The sequence below is a fragment of the Phalangium opilio genome, unplaced genomic scaffold (assembly GCF_054372755.1).
Source record: "Phalangium opilio isolate 3A_F unplaced genomic scaffold, DU_Popi_V2 ptg000017l_1, whole genome shotgun sequence".
Lineage (NCBI taxonomy): Eukaryota > Metazoa > Arthropoda > Arachnida > Opiliones > Phalangiidae > Phalangium > Phalangium opilio.
The window spans coordinates 8709961-8726276 of record NW_028324151.1 but is presented as its reverse complement, the minus strand read 5'-3'; the positions used below and the strand labels follow the sequence as shown (position 1 = coordinate 8726276).

The following is a 16316-nucleotide window of genomic DNA, read 5'->3' as shown; positions in this document are numbered from 1 at the left end:
TATAACATAAAGATAATATGTTGATATTCATTATTTAACTTTAAACTTTAAAGATTCCTGCCCAAAAATTTCGGAATACACTAAAGTTATTACGCACAAAACTGACTGAAGTTTCCTGTAATTACGTGTTTGTAAGTTTTGGTTACCGTTATAAATTTTCAGATAAGTGACATAACGGTGATGACGTAAAAAACAAGGCTTTAACACCATCTAGCTTTCTAGAAATTTTCGCGCATTATTTAGATAACATTACGGGAGGATGTAGGTTCTTGTCTAACAGGGGCCAGGGCCCACAAGCCCTATAGAAATCTGTTGAGGGTATGCTTTTATTAAATAGCTTTAGCAAGTCAACGACATCCTGCATAATCAAGTATTTTTGCAAACTAACCTCTAAGCTGTCAATACAATACCAACCTCAATTGCGCAATATAAGTCAACATAAGTTCATATAAGATATGTTCCATAAGTTTGTCACTGGTTACTGAGAGATTGTCATGAAGTGACGTAGGTGAAACGTCATAGATTCTCGTAAGGCGACGCCTGTTAAATGCGCTGTCAAAGGTTTAGTACATACTAAATGGATTGGAAATATGGACTTCGAAAACCTTGTATAGTCAATTCTCGCTTGTCGTTCTCGAACTAGCTCTCAGTAAGTCTCTAGCGTTACGAAGTATATGAAGTGTCACACTTATGGATCATAGCTCATAAACTTATGAGTCACTCTAAGGAGATTGTGCAATGGAAAAAAATGCGAAACCATTGAAAATTTATCACAATATTTTATTTTGAAATTTTGAATCAATCAATATATGCAAATACAATTTAAGTAAAAATGAGTAACTTTGTGTTTAAATGGAATGAAGGGGTTTAAATATAAGTAGTTAAACACCTTACAATTAAAAATAAAATTCTATATTTACATACACTTTACAGTAAATTTCTAGTTCATCAGTTGCAATTAAAATTATTTAAAAATTTACATTTACATTTACTGGGAATTCAATCAAACTAAGAGTGAAAATAAATCTCTAAATTAATCAACGAAAAACAAAAACAAAAGATTCATGCGCGTAACATTAAAATTCATTCTTGATGCAAATGATGGTGACAAAACTCGTAACCAATAGAAGCGCTTCCTTTGCAAGGAGTGCCAGACTTATTAACACCGGAACAAAATCTTCTTCCAGTTGAAGTAGATGTTGACGAAGAACTTATCCTCCTTAACCTTCGTGTAGGTGTTAGACTTTGTCCTCTAATGTTCTGATACGCGTCAAAATCATTAAAGAGATCGTTTGTGGCACCATTATTCTATAAAAACAGATTGGATTTATTAAAGAAGTTACGATAAAAAGTTAAAAACACTAAATATTAACGTAAACTTAACTTACCATATGCGAATTGGAATTTTGTTTATCAGGATCATTTGTAGGTGTTGACGTATCAGGAGTGGGAGGCCCTTCTTCGTGATTAAAACTATCAGCATTGGGAATTACGGAGATATCCTCTGGTAAAGGACCCAATGAGCCACCTGAACGTCTACGCGAAGGTTTATAAGCTGCTCCATTAAGGGAACTTCTATTTACACTTGGCTCAGTAGCATTTGCTAAAAATCCCATTGAACTCCTGCGTTTTTCGCATTGAGCTTTAAATTTCTCGGCAGCAACCGTAATCTCATTTGAACATCTAAATTACACGCCTTAATTAGTCTAAACCCTAAAACTAAAAAGATAGACCTAATTAACCAGGGTTCATAAAACTTTTGGAAAACAAATTTCCCTGAGATTTATGGGAGGTTTTTCCCAATATACTTCCCTGAATTTTCCAGGTTTTTCCCGTATATGGAGTATCCTATGGAGCAAATGTTAACGAAAGAGAGGGGGGCAAATATGACTATTACATCTCTAATATAACCAGAGTTATGAGCCTCCAAAGTATAGTGTAATGTTAATCCTATGGAGGGGATGTTTATGAACATTTTGCTCAATTACTCGGCCCCTGTTTGTCGTAGCCCTACGTTTTTAGTATGGTTGGATGGGGGACAAATTGGACTATAACATACTCAAAGGACATCCCCGTATCTCTAGTAGAACCAGAGTTATGAGCCTCCAAAGTATAGTGTAATGTTAATCCTACGGAGGGGATGTTTATGAACATTTTGCTCAATTACTCGGCCCCTGTTTGTCGTAGCCCTACGTTTTTAGTATGGTTGGATGGGGGACAAATTGGACTATAACATACTCAAAGGACATACCCGTATCTCTAATATAACTAGAGTTATGAGCCTCCAAAGTATAGTGTAATGATAATCCTATGGAGGGGATGTTTATGAACATTTTGCTCAATTACTCGGCCCCTGTTTGTCGTAGACCTACGTTTTTAGTATGGTTGGATGGGGGGCAAATTGGACTATAACATACTCAAAGGACATCCCCGTATCTCTAGTAGAACCAGAGTTATGAGCCTCCAAAGTATAGTGTAATGTTAATCCTATGGAGGGGATGTTTAATGTTTATGAACATTTTGCTTAATTACTCGGCCCTTGTTTGACCAAAATTTCCCTGAATTGTAGTAAAAATTCGAAATTTCCCTGAGTTTTCCCTGAGGTTTTTGTCAACTATTTATTTCCCTGATTTTTCCAGGTTTGTATGAACCCTGCTAACAGTATAAAACGCACCTTTCACGATATATTTTGATAGAGTTATGAATCTTATAGCATAATTTGAAAATGGTGGGAGGGGCCTTAAATGCCAATCCAATTTTACTAATCAGCCATTGAAGTAAAATTGTTGATAGTAAAAACACCGTTAACGATACAAAATCTAAACAGGATTGTTGTTTCATATCGCTAACTGCGTTTAAGGGAACCATGACTAGAATAGCGACGCGTGAAAACATCGGGAAATTTAAAAATGATGCCGTTACGGCTGAAGCCATGAAATAGGCTCCATGGATGAGACAGCAGTAGATTATCGTTAATCTGTCACCTTAAAAACAAAAATATATTAAAGACTTATCATTAGTTAATGTCATCATGAAGTCGGTTCCATAAGTTTGTCATGAACTGAGTGAGGTACGTCATAGATTTGACGTAAAGCGACGCCTGGCGAGGGGGTAGACACTTGAGAACTCAGGTGTACAATATGTCTTGAACTCAATGTACTGTCAAAGCTGAACTCTGAGTTCCGAAGGCTTTGAACTCAATGCACTGTCAAAGCTGAACTCTGAGTTCCGAAGGCTTTGAACTCAATGCACTGTCAAAGCTGAACTCTTTTGAACTCAGGGGTACACAGAGATCCAAATTGTCTACCCCCTCGACGCCTGGTGAGGCGCTGTCAAAGGCTTAGTACAGACTAAATATGAAGATGGATTGCAAAATTAACCGAGTATAGTCAATTCTCGCTTGTCGTTCTCGAATTAGCTCGAGCTGTAAGTCTCTTATCTTGCATTAAGGAGTCTAGGTAGTGTTGTGTCATACTTATGCAACATATCTTATAAACTTATGGGACTTTACCAGCGTCTCCTAAAAGTCCACTAAGCCACCCTAATTTAGCATCTACGTCATCTCTGGTTTTATCCACAAGTTGGAGAAGGTAGTTAACAGTGTTATTAATGCGTTGCAAGTTTTGTAGGGTTTCTTGATAGTGAGTGACAGCTTCCAAGTGCTGGGACAAAATATTTTGAGTGCTGTTGTCAATTTTGACCCACATCTCTTTAGTTTTCAATTGCACCATGGCAAAATCTCTTAAAATTTCTTGATGGTTAATTTTACGATCTGCTTCGTTTAATTGAAGTTGTTTATTGGCTTCATCTATTAAATTAATATGAAAGTTTTTAATTATGTTACTAACTATGCATTTCCTGGCTGATGATAATGTTCACCTAATTTTTTCTGTATGCCTTCAGTCATTGCTGCTAACTCTCTTTGTCCAGCTGCAATTAAGGCCTTTTCTCTGGTTAATTCTCGTAAATTTCCATGCACAAATGTTTGAATTCGTTGTTGCGAAGCTTTCAACCTCTCCTGTCTTTCAGCTAACTCTTTCTGACCCATAACCATAGTGTCTAAAGTTTTAGAAGTCATTTCCGATACCTTATTTTGCCCATCCTTTAACATTTAAACTTAAAATTAGCTATTTAACTTAATTAGCGACCCATGTCACCATCTAGCGAATAGTTACCTCCAATTTTTCCAAAGCTGCAATTTGGTGCTCAGAAGTATAAACTAACTTGTTAACTGTCATTTCAGTTTTAGCGGTGAATTGTTGTTGTCTGGCTGCGTAACAAACGGCCCTCGCTCTGTTACTAACGATATGATAGGCATTCCACGTATTGGCATCCATATCTTTCGTGCACTGAGCTATAGCCATTTCTTCCGTGCACTTGAAAGTTTTACGGCCTTCAACAGACGATTGACAGTTCAATAACTGAACACTTAACTTCCCAATATCTTCCTCCGTTAAGGCACCACACGTCTTTTTTAAGTGCATTATAACCTGAGTGGGGAATATAGCGTTTAGGGTTTAATAATACCAGAAGTATATAATACTTCTCTTCGAGAGAAGTATACCACAAAGCGGGGTAAGTGTAACGTCATTCTTCCCAACATCGGAACATTTAGAGCAAGGTTACTAAACCGAATCACGTACTTTGTAAATAGTTCCCTCATCATTACTCTATTAGCGCTTAAATATTTGGCAAGACGCGCTTGTGCATTTTGTCCTACGTCCAGACGAGGTTTGTGGGATGATTGCTGGGGATTTAGTGCCAAACAACTATAGAATTCACCTTACGGTGCGATGCCCATTTGTAGTTTGATGAGCGGGGAAAGCAAACTAAAAGGGGGAGCCTGGGAAGAATGACGTTACATAACTAAAGCATTAAGAGGATACAGAGTGTCATCCTTCTTCTATTATCCCCTTCTGATAATACACGTTCACTAATTCATCAGTAGAATGAATGGACTTACTCTGTGATGGCATAAATCCAAATCAGAAGCTTGTAGTCCAAATTTGGCAGCTTCTACTAGAAATTTTTCATCCGCTGTACGCATTTCGAAAGGAACTTTAGCCAATTTACCCAAACTACTTCCCATGCTGTGATCTTCGACTTGTTTGGGCTTGTCCACACTCTCCTCTTTGTTGTAATCAGATCCATAAATAACCCATTCCCACAAACCAGCCTTAGTACAACGAATTACGACTAAAATTAAGATAATTCTAATGTATAAAGTTATTTTATTGTTCATCATTAACTTTAACCCGTAAAACTTTCTAAGAAAATAAAATTGGAAAACAGTCAAGATTGAATATAGAGCACAAATCCAGGTGGTTGCTGAAGTTCGCTGTTACTATTTTAAATTTTCACGATGGCTCTACGCGTGACATCACTTATGTGACGTAATAACACGTGATTTAACGCCATCTAGCTCTCAAGAATTTTCGCGCCTTATTTCAAATCTGTTGGCTGGCGTTCAGAGGTCAAATAGTCCGCCTTTGCCTTAAAAATAACATAAATTTAAAAAATAATAATTATTTTTTCACAGCGAGGTTACTTTTTCTAAAGATTAATTTTTTTTAGAAGAAATTTAGGTACAGTTTTACTACCTTGTTATTTAGTGGCATATCACCTCAAGATTGCCGGGACTGTGGCGCACGAGTCCTGTAGGTCAAGCTTATGGGCGACAAAGTTTGATGGAATAGACCATTTTGGAAATTACATACAGAGAAACCAACAAACTGGTTCGACACCGCCATTGGGGTAATCTCCCTCGCGCCAAGAACAACGCCAGACGGAGACCAAGTTTACTACAAGCCGGAGGCTGGCCAACTCGCACTGCGGCGCTTCTTGCCGAAAGGGAGAATACCCCAATGGCGGCGTGACCTTCTCTGTATGTAATTTCCGTAATGGTTTATACCACCCATGTCGCTATCTTACCCTACCCTACCCTATAGGTGCCGACTGCCCCTGTCTGACCCCCACATCCCTCCCAAGTGACCTTACTTCCTTCCCTAATTAATCATATCCTTGCCGATGACCCTCTAGGGGACCCAAATGCATTGAAACCAATAAAAAAATGAGGGCACTCCATGGCCTGGTCCCGTTCCCAGACAAAAAAAATTGACATCTTTGACAATGCCATGGCCATGGATTAACTAACGCTAGGGATTGTTCACTAACCGTGTTTCCCATGCATTTCTATCGCCAACTACATGTTCCGAATTATTCCTTGATTCCCCTCTTCATTCCCCCAATTTGTTGGACCAAAACGGATGTAGATATAGAGCCATCTCTAGGCAAAATAAATAGTTTTTGCTGATTTTGAAGATGGTGGCGCCCAATTTAGGCAGTATTTCAATTTTGACGTCATAGAAAACGTGATATTTGGTCCAATTTTCTTATAACTTCCTGTTAGGGATAGTAGCTGCTGCTAGGGGGCGTTTGGAACATGCATGCTTCATCTTTTGGGGGGGGGAACGAACTATCCCTAGCGTTAGTTAATCCATTCCATGGCCAACTTAGATCTCTTCTTCTACTAACATTAATATAAGTTGGCTATGACAGTGCATTTGTAACATCAGCTGCAAACAGAAAACTATAATAATCCGGAGTTTTGTGACTTTGTCTTTAAAGTCGTTAGGCCTAATTACTAATTAATGAAGGGCCACTTAAAACAATTAGTGCAAACAGTGATGGTTTTATTTGTGTGCATTTGTTTTACAAGTTATGGAAGATCACTGGGTTTCAGAAATTGTAAGTAGGTATAATTTTATTTCAAGGTTTTAAGTTTTAACAGGTGCTTTGGCTTCTTTTACTAAGCCTTGGCCTGAAACTAATTAATGGGAAAGTTTAAAGTAGGTATTTAATTTTTATTCAACTAGACAATTTTTTTTATTAATTATGGCTGCACTATTAAGCCTGAATGAGGTATATATTACAAAAAATGTTTGCGATTTCTATGAAGTTAAATATTTTACAATTTTGCAAAAGCCATTGAATTAAGCTTAGTCTATGGGATTGCATTATCTTCTTCGCTAGGACCACACTTCAGTTTCTTTTTTGCTCTAATATCAGCTAATGTTTGTTCAATAGATCTTTGATCCCTTTTATTAGCACTCGGTACTGCAATTAAAAATAAGTAAAGTAAATAAATAATATTTAACTTATATTAAAAGAGCAGTATTCAAACCATTTCCAAACTGCTGATTGACTTTGGCCACTTTAGCGGCATCAATACCGGCATCTTTCCCAAGCAATTTCTCGTACTTTTCTTTGTAGTTACTGTTGGGTGCAACTTCCGTTGCTGGTTTAAGTCTATCTTCTTCCTCTTGCAACTTCTTAGCCAATTCCTTTTAGTTTAAAAACAAAATTATTAAAAACTTAAACTATGAATTAATTTTAAATCATTAGAAACTGACCCTTTGCCTTATTAATTCTTTCCCTTTCTCGGCATCCCAAGTCTCTCCTTTTCTATAAGCTTGAAGTTCATCATCACAGGGTGCAAATTCCTATTTTAAATTATGTTAAATTGTTATTAAACCCTTATTATAGTAGTCTTTTAACAGCTTGGTTTGCCTACTTTCTTAAAAAGCATAATATGTCGATCTATATCCTCTTCGCCAAATGAAAATGACGTTAGACCCGCCACTTCAGCTATATCGTGGCTAAAAGATTCATTATTAATATACACTATTCATAATTACATAATTAACTGTTAGTTTAATTACATTATAGAGCGTTTAACTTTGCTCATAGGATCAAATTTAATCTTTTTCATTTGTGGATCTTGAATGAATTTATTAACTTTATCTTCTATCTAAAATAATTAATCTTTAAATTTCTTTAATACTTTAGATTAGCATTAGATTATCATACTTCTTTTCTAAATACAGCTAGACGCTGTTTGTCTTGTTCTTTCTGTTTAGCTAGTTGTTCTTGTTGTTCTAAAGTGTTTAGAATTAGAAGTAAACAAAGTGCTTAACTCAACATTTTTTATTATATTAATAGACCAAGGCTTAAAATTATTAAAAAATTCTTACGTTTTATGAGCTTTTTTCGCTTATCATCAATAGACGGTGGTTTCGCCATGGTGCTTAAAATTGACCCCAAAAGGTCAGCCATTTTAATTATATTAAAACTTTATTTAATAGTAATAAATTAAGATATAATCATAAAGTTTCGCTTTCACTTGATGATTTATTTGACCCCTCAACAACAAAAGCTCAGCTGAGCTGGGCGGTTTGAAGCGGTCTCTATTGGCCATAATCTGAACTTGTGTTTAAAATTGTGGCGGGGACTGTCATGCTTTTTTTTTGTGAATTCTTTGTTGTTCTTTTGAAAAATTTATTCATACCGAGCCATTTCTAGTGTAGAACATTGAATTCAATTTGCTTTGCCTAACTTATGTTTTTATTTGAAACGCGGTGTTTATTAAATATTTTTAACAAAACTCCGTTGTAAGATCGACCAAAAATGTAAGCGAGGGAAAGGCCCAACCAAAGTCCGAATTGTCCACCCTTAAGCGAGAAATTTGACTTAAATCGGATATAGTATATTTTAATTAAAGCTATATCATTCCAAGCTTACCAAGTTTGAAAATAATTTCTCCAAATTGCGGACGAACAAAATAGAACAAGTTGGGAAAACCAAAATATTACCTCTCCGAGCTCCGAGTCAAGAGGTCTACTACTACAAACTTATTTACCTTCAAATAGGAAGAGAATAGAGTCATGTCTTATTTTGATTGCATTCCTGGTACGAGTCGGGTCGCGGGAAGAGACAGAAATCGCAATAGAATATGATTTAAGTCTTCCGACAAATCCGCCATCAGAAGACGCTTTTTTACCCCCAACTACCAATTTATGTATGCACACCTATAATTAGTACAATAGGCTTTTGGTATTACATAAGTTTATAAGATATGCTCCATAAGTATGACCAGAGCTGTGCTAATTAGCTGACAACTAATTGAATTAGAATTAGCAATTTGGGAAATATTTATGAACTAATTAATTAGTCAATTAGCAATTAGACTTAGAAACTAATTCAATTAGAAATTAGGCATTTATTTATCAAACTATTTAATTAGAATTACTAATTTCTAATTAATTACTTGTCTAATTAAGGTAAAAAAGAGACCATAAGTAAACATAAAAGTTTAAAAGTGGCCATGGATTTAGTACTTTGGTAATGCAAAGATTTATGTTTTAATGCCATTGAAAAACGGGTACGGAAGCCATGAATTATTCTCGAAGAATGAGACAAGCCTCGAGCCTTTCGTCATGTTAAAATTTGTCTCATTTCTTTATTTTCTTGCCACAGTTCCTATAATGAACTCCTGAGTAGTAAATACATGCGCACTGCTATTAAATCGAGTAGGTAAAACAGTTGAAATTCCGAAATGGGGCAGTTGCGAACCACGAAATTTTCTACTAGTACTAGTATTCTCTCATGTTTGAGGAGCTGAAAAATTTAGAGTAGCACTAAGGTTTCCTCATCGATATAATAAGGCTTTTTCATATTCAAATAGATGAATCAAGAGTTAATTCCACGATTTTTTACAATAAATTGGCGTAAAAGATTAATTGAAAATTCAATTGGCTAATTAGTTAATCCTAAATCTAATTAAATTTTAATTAGATAATTATCTTTCCGATTCATACTAATTAATTAGAACTACTTCTCAATTAGCACTAAGGTAATTAAAATTCAATTACCATTTTCAATTAGTAAATGTTGCTAATTAATTAGAATTTCAATTAGCTAACTAATTAATTAGCACAGCTCTGAGTATGACAATACCTATTCTTAGTAATACCAGAAGGGGATAATGTCCTCTTAATGCTTTAGTTATGTAACGTCATTCTTCCCAGGCTCACCCTTTTAGTTTGCTTTCCCGCTCATCAAACTACAAATGGGCATCGCACCGTAATGTGAATTCTATAATTGTTTGGCACTAAATCCCCAGCAATCATCCCACAAACCTCGTCTTGACGTGGGACAAAAATGCACAAGCGCGTCTTGTCAAATATTTAAACGCTAATAGAGTAATGATGAGGGAACTATTTATTTATTTATTTATTGAAGTATACATATTCGCTAAGCCTTTTTATGTCTAGGTTTCTATGCAAATAGAAAAAAAGTTATGAATGAAAAAACATGTATTTAAGTAGCAAAAGGGGGGGGGGGAGTGGGAGAACAAAATTTTTTAAGAAGTTGAACTATAAAGAATAGAAAGTTTTTGACGAAACGTATGACGATTTTGAATTTTAACTAAATTAGATGGTAGATTATTACAGTCATGAATGGCAGTGAAGGTGACATGATTGAGGCGAAAATTTGATTTAACGAGAGGCTTGACTAATTTGAGGGCGTGACCACGCGTGATGGTGGTGGATTTGGTGAAAAATTCACTTGTCTCCAAATCGAGGCGGCCGTGGAAAAAGTCGTGTAAAAGGCATAGGTTGTTCACGCGATGTCTTAAAGAAACTGATTGAATCCGCAATGCAGCTAGGCGATCGGGTGCTGGAAGTCTAGATAGGCGTTGCGGAAGCTTCGAAAAAGCATTTTGAGCCTTTTGCAGGATTTTGGCATCACCTAAGAGAGATGGTGTCCAAATCGGCGATGCATAGTCGAGTATCGGAAGAACCAGAGAGTTATATAACCCTCGAATAAGTTTCTCCGATCGATGGTGTATATTTCGTCGAACCAATCCAGTGGTGGATTTGAGACGCTTACAGACTTTGTTGGATTGGCTTGAAAATTTCAACTTGGTGTCCACAAGAACCCCTAGATCCTCTTCCGTCGCGATCGAACGAATTGGGGTACCATTTATGAGGTATACGTTGTTCGGGTTATGACGACCAAGATGAAGAACCGCACACTTACTGGCATTGAAGCGCATATCGTGATCAAGTGCCCAATTTGCAACAGCGTCCAAATCATCTTGTAGGAGGCGACAATCAGCCATATTGCGAATGCGAAAGGATAACTTAGTGTCGTCCGCGAATAAAAGGACAAGAGCATGTCGCACGACAGATGGAAGCGAGTTGATGTAGATGTTGAATAATAGGGGCCCAAGAATGGAACCTTGGGGTACCCCGCGCTTCACAGCACCCAAAGAAGACATTTCGCCGTGGAGAACCACTCGCTGTGTACGACCGCATAGGTACGACCTCAACCATTCCAAAGCGTCTCCAGTGACGCCCACTGATTCCAATGTATGCAGCAAACCAGTATGAGAGATTGTGTCGAAGCCTTTTTGAAAAGTCCAAATATAATAATGTCAACACCCGAACCATCGTCTAGCCATTTCGCCCACGTAGTGGTGGCAACGAGCAAATTGGTGATGCATGACTTCCGAGGAAGGAACCCATGTTGAGCCGGGCTGAAGAAGTTGATGGCTTCGAGATGAGCACGCAACTGAATGTGGACAAGTCGTTCCGCAATTTTAGGAATGTGATTCAGCACACTAATCTGTCTGTAGTTCGAGGGATCATTACGCGATCCATTCTTATGTAAAGGTGTGATGTTGGCCTCTTTCCACTGGTCCGAGGAACAAGAACGGTGACCAGAATCCGAAACCACCGATACGAAGAACTCATTTAAAGCACCAGCCGCGTCCCGAATAGAAGTGGTTTGAGAGCCATCAGAACGAGTTATCTGCGTAATTTTGTGACGGCATTTTCTAAATCGATTTATGTAATTGTAGAAACTTTTTGGATTATCCTTTATACGAGAAGCCAATATGTTTTCTTGCTTCCGTCGTAGTTTGCGAAGATGATTAGTGTTGGAGTTTCGAAATGTCTTATATAAATCGTACTGGGCATTCACAACGCGCTCACTGGCATGCTGACGCTTTAGCTTAGAAAGTTTCTTCCAAGCTGCTTGCTTAAGTTGACGGGAACGAACAGTCCGAGCTGCTGGTAATGGCTTTGGCAAGTCCTTGCGAAATGGGATAAAAGCGTTTATCCCAGCCTGCACTACCGAATGGAAAGCAATCCACAAGTCATCGATGTTGTCAGCAGATAAGACATTATCCCAGTCAGTGTTCCAAAGGTAGCCGGAGAAGGAATCATAATCATCATTCTATTTATCGCGTATGTGATTCGTTTTAGTAACCTTGCTCTAAATGTTCCGATGTTGGAAAGAGTGACGTTACACTTGCTCCTTTTTGTGGTACTCTTCTCTATATTACTATTATATTATTATATACTTCTGTTATTACTAGAGACGTAATGAGAGTTAGTTCGAGAACGACGCAAGAATTGACTATACTCGGTTTTGCAGAAATTGCAGTCGATCTTCCTATTTAGTTTTAACTAACGCTTTGACAGCTCCTGACTTACGAGATTCTATCACGTTTCACCAACGTCACTTAGGGACAAGCTCTCAGTAATTAGTGATAAACTTACGGAACATATCTTACGAACTTATCAGCTACAATTATTGAAAGCAAACCAAGAATGATACGTACTGTAAATCACTTTTTTCCAAATAAATGGTACTGATAACAAGACGACCCAAGGGCTCATAATAGTAGCCACACCGTGACCGTACCGTACTTTACAGACGTACATAAAATTTATGTGAATAGCCCCTCGATGCGCTACTTTTAACTGTGCTAAAATGATTACCCGTAAGGCCTTTCTAAAAACAACAATGCTAAAATGATTACACACAAGTAACCCTTAATAGAACAGAAAGTTTTAGTGATTACCCCCTCGATGATCGAGCTACCTTTAACAGTGCTAAAATGATTACGTATTTAACGCTCAATTAATACACGTACAAAAAGTTTTGGTTTACAACATGACTTATGCCGACGGATAATTTTCGCATCTTATAAATTTCTTACATGAACTTATGGCCAGAAGCGTTGGAAAGATGAAGAATTCGGAAAAACACCCAATAATTGTAATATCCCGGTGCCTTAAGAAGACCATTCTAAAAAAAAACGTCAGCAAATACTTGCGTTTGCTTTCAAAATTTCTCTCGATTTCTTTAAATGTTGAAAGAGGGGAGCGGTCAAACTCGACGGGTGACAGGAAATTAAGGGAGAGTATATAGCTTAACCATGGAAGAAGAAGGGTATATGGAAGGGTCCTATAATGTTAAAGAGAGCGCGTTGAAAAATCGTAACTTCCCCCTTTTCATTCCCTCCTTCCCGAGTTTATCACCAACGTTGAAAGCTTCCGCGCAGTCGCATCAGTAGTACTGGCTGTAGAGAGCGGCCCTCTCTCTGTGGCTTGCGCGCCAATATTGCGCAGAGCAGTAATCGCGTTACAGCTAGTGCCGAGAGGAAAGGAGAGTTTTCCCACGTGACCCTACATTTCGCGTAGCCGTCTGCCTATTCACCTCGCCGTTCCATTACCCTTCTTCTTCCATGGCTTAACCTAACTATCATAATTCCCTACCTTTTAAGTAGACGAACGAAAAATATCACCTTCACCACAACTCTCTCCCTTTCACTAAGTTTCCCTTCAATGACGAACGAAGGGAACGAACTACTACTACAACAACAGGGCAGGTCAAACTAAGAAACTCATCGTAGATGTACATCATACGATGTGGCTAAAAACCCAGTATGTCATGAAGACACTCTGCATGTTCTAATAATGCTAGCCTATTTTAAATTGAGAAAAAACCCTAATAAAATCAGTTTTACGTTGGGAATTTTGTTATCTTTAAAGCCAATCAAAAGCTCTTTCATGACGTAAAAAGTATTTTTTATTTTATTGCAATATAACTTTTACAAAAGCATGACCCTTAAATTCTTAAACTGAATATCATATTATATGAGCTCAGAAATGGTTATGTTTTCAGGTTTTATAATATCATAGCTTGTGTTTATTCTGGTTCCTTTTTAATGACGAAGTTCTCGATCTGGATTCTTAATCGTGGATAAGAAAAAACACCATATTCGGCAAGTTGCTTTGGAGATAACCGTTCCAATACAACATGGGAAGCTCGCAGTTTGAAGTTTTGGAGGGAACATCTCGTACCTTTATGTTGACACAAATCGTATTCATTTGGAAACGCGGTTTTGCAAATGAAGCACTCGTAAATGACAGGTTTAACATCAGTGCTTGAACAGTTTTTATATCTTCGCGAAGTTTCGAAGTATTTGTCATATAAATGATTAGATGTCTCGTGTGCACGACGGGATGTTACGGAAGGGAAACACAGATGACATTTAGAACACTTGAAAGATTTAGCACGTATGTGTAACAATTTATGTCTTTTCAGATGTGAGCCACATTTGAAGGCTGAACCGCATTCCGTGCATTTGAACGGTCTTTCATCAGTATGCACAATTTTGGAGTGTTTCTTTAACGTGTAGATTCTTTGAAGGTTTTGCCACACTGTTCACAAGAAAAGGGCCTTTCGTTCTGGTGAACATAAATCTTGTGAAGTTTTAAACTGCTGTTGTTTTTAAATTTAGTGGCACATAAGTCGCATTGAAATGATTTAGTAGTCATATGAACTTTTCTCTTGTGAATGTTTAACAAATATTTAGTTTGATAAGAACGCTCGCACTGTTCGCAATTGAATGGTTTATCCTCCAAGTGTGTAACCTCGTGCAAATTTAGACTCGATCTCATTTTGAAAGATTTATCACACTTTCCGCATTTAAATGGTCGCTCCGAAGAATGAAGAACCTTATGCCTTTTTAGTGTCAGCAATCTTTTAAAGGTTTTATCGCATTCAGAACATTTGTGGAGTTTCAAGTCAAGGTCACATTGTGATTTGAAACTAGAGTTACACAAATCATATTTGGACATGTGCGTGAGTTGATGTTCCTTCAAACAAACTTTCCTTTTGAAGGCCATCTGACACACTTGGCATTTAAATGGGCGTTCGGACGAGTGTATGAGTTTATGTTGTGTCAAGTCATTTTTGCCTTTGAAGGCCTTCTGACACACTTCACATACAAATGGGCGTTCGAACGAGTGTCTGAGTTGATGAACTGTCAAATAATTTTTCCTTTTGAAGGTCATCTGACACACTTGACATTTAAATGGACGTTCGGTCGAGTGTGTGAGTTTATGAACTGTCAAACCTTTTTTCCTTTTAAAGGTCTTCTGACACAGTTCACATTGAAAGGGACGATCAGATGAGTGTCTCACCTTATGCTTTGTTAAAAGTTTCTTAATATGAAACGACAAGCCACAGACATCACATTTAAAGGGAGGGTGAAGTAGAAAATCAAGTGATTTTTGATCGATTCTTCTACTAATTGTAAGACCAGTCTGCATAGTGAAACATTCAGGAAATACTTCCGAATTGTTTTAAAATTCAAATTAGGTTCAAATTTAAGGATAGTTTTAAACAAGGACTTCCGACCAATCGTGTAACGCCCTGCCTTTTTATTAACTAAATTCTCGTGGCACGCTCCATGTCTCGCGCCACGATTGTCACGTCGCGCACAAATTTTATCAAATCTCGTGATAAATTTCATTCAACATGGAACGTGCCACGAGAATTTTGTTAACAAAAAGGCAGGGCGTTACGTGATTGGTCGGCAGTCCTTGTTTAAAATTATCCTTAAAATCTGAACCTAATTTGAATTTTAAAATCATTCGGAAGTATTTCCTGAATGTTTCACTATACAGACTGGTCTTATAATTAGTAGAAGAATCGATAAAAAATCACTTGATTTTCCACTTCACCCTCCCTTTAAAAGGCTTCTTAGCATTTTGTGTTTGTCTTTCATTCATTAATGGGGATAACTTCCTTTGTTCCTGATTCTCCGTAACTTCTTCCACATTGTCAGTGTTTTCCGCTGAGGGATGAACCGAATCTGCTTCTTTAGAAGTACTAGTCTCGTCATCATCATTCTTAATGATGATTGGCCATTTCACTAAAACGTTTGAAGGCGTTTCCGAATTTTCCACCTCATCCGAGTCCGGCTTCTCAGTTTTTATGAATTTAATTGGACGAAACATTCCAATAAGTGATCGTAACTACTTTATATTCATATATTTTTATGAAACTGGTATCCAAGAAATTAGTCTATACTGAGTTACAGCTTAAAACGTCAAGGTTTCAATAGGCTTGAAGAATAGCCATATTGATATATTTCATCGTTGGTCTTGAGACTGAATTCATCCATGTAAGAAGTAGCTTGCTTTTTAAATACTACTATAGGACCTTTTGTCTGTCTTAATGAAAAAAGATTCTGCTTACTGATCTTGAGAAATCGCACTAACTTTCATTTCATTCACGTTCATTCAATGATGAAGTTAACTGTGATATGAATGTTATTTGTAAACAAACCGCTAAATGGCTGTTTGATTAACGTTAATTTGTGTACCAAAGAA

General features: G+C 37.2%; 2 protein-coding genes and 1 long non-coding RNA gene across 3 annotated transcripts; 1 reads left to right on the top strand and 2 right to left on the bottom strand.

Moving 5' to 3' along the window:
* Positions 1-759: 759 nt before the first annotated feature.
* LOC149702944 (protein brambleberry-like) lies at positions 760-5385 on the bottom strand. The gene is made up of 7 exons (XM_089866855.1): positions 4964-5385; positions 4176-4490; positions 3880-4102; positions 3512-3808; positions 2675-2984; positions 1389-1683; positions 760-1308 (listed from the first exon to the last, which is right to left on the bottom strand). The coding sequence occupies exons 1-7, from the start codon at positions 5243-5245 to the stop codon at positions 1084-1086; spliced, it is 1947 nt and encodes a 648-aa protein (XP_089722981.1). The 5' UTR covers positions 5246-5385; the 3' UTR covers positions 760-1083.
* Positions 5386-6671: 1286 nt separating this feature from the next.
* Positions 6672-8229, bottom strand: LOC149702943 (sperm-associated antigen 7). Its single transcript, XM_089866854.1, has 7 exons — positions 8034-8229; positions 7870-7937; positions 7722-7810; positions 7574-7658; positions 7413-7502; positions 7184-7343; positions 6672-7116 (listed from the first exon to the last, which is right to left on the bottom strand). The coding sequence occupies exons 1-7, from the start codon at positions 8113-8115 to the stop codon at positions 7004-7006; spliced, it is 687 nt and encodes a 228-aa protein (XP_089722980.1). The 5' UTR covers positions 8116-8229; the 3' UTR covers positions 6672-7003.
* Positions 8230-10155: 1926 nt separating this feature from the next.
* On the top strand, positions 10156-13668 carry LOC149702942 (uncharacterized). The gene is made up of 2 exons (XR_016381887.1): positions 10156-12092; positions 12224-13668. It is a non-coding gene; the product is annotated as an uncharacterized LOC149702942 (long non-coding RNA).
* Positions 13669-16316: the final 2648 nt, after the last annotated feature.